Raw genomic sequence first — 5539 nt, forward strand, 5'->3', positions numbered from 1 at the left:
GTTAAAAGAGAGAAATAATCAAACGGACTCATTTCACCAGATGTTACTTTAAAGTGAATTAAAACCTTTCACCAGTTTCATCCTCATAAAGTCTTTGTTACAAACTGGATGTGTTGAGTTTGAGAGACACTATCCAGGTGCATTGTGGGACATGTTGGATCCAGCGGATGTTCATCGAGGTGACGCTGAGCTTTCTGTCTGACCTCTGTTTGACCTCCAGGTGCAGGTCGGCAGCGAGGTCGCTCTGCTGGGCAGCGAATGAGAGCCGAGCTCCGAGTACACAGAGTACTACTACATGTACTGCAGTAATACAGCAGAGTACTTTCATGCTGTCCTGTCATTCTAATCTGTTTCCATGTGACGGGTATCAGTAACGTGAGACACGTTTGAATGTTTGAATATGAATACGTGATGATGAGGCGACAGGTTTCTGAAAACTGTTCCGTCTGTTTTTACATTCATTCAATAAACTGAAGATTGATTTTCCACGTTGTTTGTTCTCATTGAAGATCGATAATTACATATTTAGTAGATTCAAGAGAAACAACAGGATTATGAAATATAGACGACTCCACCCAAAGTTATGACTTCAGCATGAACACATGTGACTTTTCCTGGTAAACACGCCCTTTAATCTCAATTCAGCATCAACACTTCTCAGACATGTGCTGTGAATATGAACTCTGTTTGCTTCGTGTTTCCTTCAGCAGCCTCACGCTGCGTCCTCGCTGCTGATCATATCAGCATGAACACATGGAAGGCTTTATGAACGCTCACACACTGCTTTCAATGGGACAGATTATAGATTCATTACAGGACTTCAACTTCTAACGTCACAACCAAACGTCAACATGTAATTCTGTTAACACGGAAAGACATAAATGTCTCATTTATATATATTATACAATATATATATCATATAATAATATATATTATATCATAATATGGATATCATATAATCATATATATCATATAATATATATATATTATATGATAATATATATATATTATATGATAATATATATATATTATTATAATAATATCGTAAAAAATAATGCTAATAATAAAGTTACTGATAATAGTACTGATAATTATGATTATTATTGGAATTATAATAATAATACTAGTAATGGTAATAATACTGATAATAATACTACTACTACTAATACTACTACTAATAATACTGATAATCATAATAATCTCTACAAAAACTTCAAAGCCTTTCTGGAACATTCATTCTGAAAACATGAGGTCATAATAAGTGAATTGATCTCATCCTGTCATTAAGCAGCAGAGATCATAACATCAACGTCAGGAAGACAAAGACATGAATATGAAATATGAATGTGAAATATGAAACAGTGAAGAGAACGTGTGCTGAAGGAATATGAAGGAAATGAAACTTGTTTGACGCACATGAAGATCAAATATGGAAACAATAAGAACTAAAGCTGGTAAGAGGAGCGATGTGGGAGGAGCTTCTGGGAGTCATTGAGCCCCGCCCACTTCCTTTGTGTGGCTATCAGCTCCATCACTGGTATCAAACATTCCTCCGCCTCGCTCCACGCCTCGTCTTCTCTTCCTCTTTGTGGTGAAGAGAATAAATATAAACCTGAACTCTGGTTTAAGAATAAAGAAGAAATGAAACGCGAGGATCCACTTTCACACGCTGTGAACACAATACAGAGCTGAACTGCTGCCAAAGTGAAATATGATTATTAACACTTCACCAAAGAACATGTTAAGAAAACATGCAAACAATGCTTCATGACTGGAATTAATGAACTATGAATCAGCAGCAGTAACTTTACAAACCAATTCATTTTAATATAACATGTTTAGAGTCAAAGTGAACATTTATAACTCACATATCACAAAAATGTGTTAATAAGAGGGATTATTGTAAACTGTAATAATTAATGGATGAAGACGTTATAATCAGTTTCGTGACGTCGTAACAATGTCACGAGAAAACAGAAATGTATTTCCATATTTATAATTATAATAAAGATTATTTGATTGAGCATTATTTGTATTGAACTTTTTTTAATGAAATATAAAATATGAGCAGAGCTAATGAATGGAAATATTATTATTATTAATGTCAGTTATACACTTTTAGTAACACTTTTAAAACAAAAGTAAAAGAAACGCATCATCAAAAAATATCATACAAATATATAGAATGTGTAATTATTGGAATACTAAAATATAAACGACTAAAACTGAAATGAGTGTGAATCTATTCACTATTAAAGAAATGTAAGAATATTGCTTATATATTAAGAGAGGATGTTGGATTGTCTTACGTTATGATAAAAAGAGCCAATTAATGGAAATATGCGTATTAGTGTCAGTTATAAGAAAAGTAATCTGACAAAAATAAACTTTAATAATTTAAGTTATAACAGTGAGTGTTGCATCAAACAAAGTAAAATCAGTGAGAGTCAAAGAAAGAATTCATAATGCATGTTGATAACAGTATAACCGCTTTATAAGTGTAAAGTCAATAAATGGAAATATTATTAGCATTTCATATCTTGATGCCAGTTTTGTGTAATTTCTTTTAAATTGAAATGTAGTTAAAATATGTAGTACAAAAGATGTGACAATGTGGTAATAGTTAATATCGTATATGATATTATTGTATTCATATCAAGCATACACATAAAAATGAGCGTATCATGCTTTTAGAAAGTGTCTTTTGTAACAAGAAACTCACAATTTGTAGCATTTTATCCACAATAAATGTTTATTTCCTGTTTATTTCCAAAGTGCTTTACAGGCAATAAATAAATGCAGATATGAGATGAATTATAATTGAGTCACACATTCATTCAAATCAAACCGGATACAAATTAAAAGCACGAACGATGGACAAAGTGTGTGATGTGATGAATGAAGCGTTTGTTGACGTCGTCTCTACGGGTTCACCGTGTACATGCCGGTCCGGTTCTTCCTCGGCTTCTCCATTTCTTCCTGTAAGAGATTCATCGCGTTAGATCAGCTCCACCCAACAGAAGATAAGATGAGAAGAGACAGAAGTTTATTAATCCCGAAGGAAATCATGTTATATCATCTATATAACGTATAAGTTTCATTCAAGATTACAAACAAAGAACAGCAAAAAACAATAGAACAATTATCAAGTGTAAAATAAATCATTGACATTATTGCAAAATAGAACACAAGAACAATAAGATATCAAGCAAATAATGAATACAAGTCAACCAATTAAAAAGTGAAAGCAGCCATTTGAGGACATGTATATTTGATCCATGAAAAGGTTTTATGTTGAAGGCTTCACTAATGAGACGAAATGAATGCATTGAGATGAAGTCATTATTTTTGTTTCCTCTTCTCACTGAAACAAACAACGTACGCCAGCTTCTCATATCACATCACATGTTTTACAATCATCAAAACAACAGGAGCATTCAGGCTCAAAGGGGACCAAACACAATGAAACTAAACAACACATCTACAGAATATCAATACATAAATATATAAAAGTGCTACAATGAGCCGTGAATAGGTTAAAGAATGAGTCGATGAACACTGATACTCACGCCTTTGTGTCCATTTAGTTGTTGTCATAGTGACAATCAGGTTTCAGATATTATTATTCCTCCATGTTTCCTGTGTAAATGTTGACCGTGACTCAAACTGTGAATAACTGACAATAAGTCAATACACACCCATTGATATTCAACACACCTCGTTCAGGACACATGAGATATGTGAACCAGGTCAACGCTGATGTGAAAGAAAGGAACCCTCAGGTCCTCGATAAGTTCCTCCTGCTTTATGTTTTATACTGGTGAGGTTTATGTTTATAATGGTGAGGTTTATGTTTATAATGGTGAGGTTTATGTTTATAATGGTGAGGTTTATGTTTATAATGGTGAGGTTTATGTTTTATAATGGTGAGGTTTATGTTTATAATGGTGAGGTTTATGTTTTATAATGGTGAGGTTTATGTTTTATACTGGTGAGGTTTATGTTTATAATGGTGAGGTTTATGTTTATAATGGTGAGGTTTATGTTTATAATGGTGAGGTTTATGTTTATAATGGTGAGGTTTATGTTTTATACTGGTGAGGTTTATGTTTTATAATGGTGAGGTTTATGTTTTATAATGGTGAGGTTTATGTTTATAATGGTGAGGTTTATGTTTATAATGGTGAGGTTTATGTTTATAATGGTGAGGTTTATGTTTATAATGGTGAGGTTTATGTTTATAATGGTGAGGTTTATGTTTATAATGGTGAGGTTTATGTTTTATACTGGTGAGGTTTATGTTTATAATGGTGAGGTTTATGTTTATACTGGTGAGGTTTATGTTTATAATGGTGAGGTTTATGTTTATAATGGTGAGGTTTATGTTTATACTGGTGAGGTTTATGTTTATAATGGTGAGGTTTATGTTGATAATGGTGAGGTTTATGTTTATAATGGTGAGGTTTATGTTTTATACTGGTGAGGTTTATGTTTATAATGGTGAGGTTTATGTTTATAATGGTGAGGTTTATGTTTATAATGGTGAGGTTTATATTTATAATGGTGAGGTTTATGTTTATAATGGTGAGGTTTATGTTTATAATGGTGAGGTTTATGTTTATAATGGTGAGGTTTATGTTTTATAATGGTGAGGTTTATGTTTATAATGGTGAGGTTTATGTTTATAATGGTGAGGTTTATGTTTATACTGGTGAGGTTTATGTTTTATACTGGTGAGGTTTATGTTTTATAATGGTGAGGTTTATGTTTTATAATGGTGAAGTTTATGTTTATAATGGAGGTTTATGTTTTATAATGGTGAGGTTTATGTTTATAATGGTGAGGTTTATGTTTATAATGGTGAGGTTTATGTTTATAATGGTGAGGTTTATGTTTTATACTGGTGAGGTTTATGTTTATAATGGTGAGGTTTATGTTTATAATGGTGAGGTTTATGTTTATACTGGTGAGGTTTATGTTTTATAATGGTGAGGTTTATGTTTTATAATGGTGAGGTTTATGTTTATAATGGTGAGGTTTATGTTTATAATGGTGAGGTTTATGTTTATAATGGTGAGGTTTATGTTTTATACTGGTGAGGTTTATGTTTATAATGGTGAGGTTTATGTTTTATAATGGTGAGGTTTATGTTTTATACTGGTGAGGTTTATGTTTATAATGGTGAGGTTTATGTTTATAATGGTGAGGTTTATGTTTATACTGGTGAGGTTTATGTTTTATAATGGTGAGGTTTATGTTTTATAATGGTGAGGTTTATGTTTTATAATGGTGAGGTTTATGTTTATAATGGTGAGGTTTATGTTTATAATGGTGAGGTTTATGTTTATACTGGTGAGGTTTATGTTTTATAATGGTGAGGTTTATGTTTTATAATGGTGAGGTTTATGTTTATAATGGTGAGGTTTATGTTTATAATGGTGAGGTTTATGTTTATAATGGTGAGGTTTATGTTTTATAATGGTGAGGTTTATGTTTATAATGGTGAGGTTTATGTTTATAATGGTGAGGTTTATGTTTA

At 32.0% G+C, this 5539-nt stretch overlaps 1 protein-coding gene across 1 annotated transcript in view; it reads left to right on the forward strand.

Annotated features, from left to right (window-relative positions):
* The window catches only part of LOC306781702 (membrane-spanning 4-domains subfamily A member 4A-like), a 10265-nt gene extending 9779 nt beyond the window's left edge, over window positions 1-486 (forward strand). Inside the window, exon 7 of the mRNA XM_079274679.1 lies at window positions 221-486. Within this exon, the coding sequence (XP_079130805.1) occupies window positions 221-262 (42 nt within the window). The 3' untranslated portion in view covers window positions 263-486. The remainder of the gene's footprint in view (window positions 1-220) is intronic.
* Window positions 487-5539: the final 5053 nt, after the last annotated feature.

This window comes from Melanostigma gelatinosum, assembly GCF_949748355.1.
Source record: "Melanostigma gelatinosum genome assembly, chromosome: 9".
In the NCBI taxonomy this organism is placed as follows: Eukaryota; Metazoa; Chordata; class Actinopteri; order Perciformes; family Zoarcidae; genus Melanostigma; species Melanostigma gelatinosum.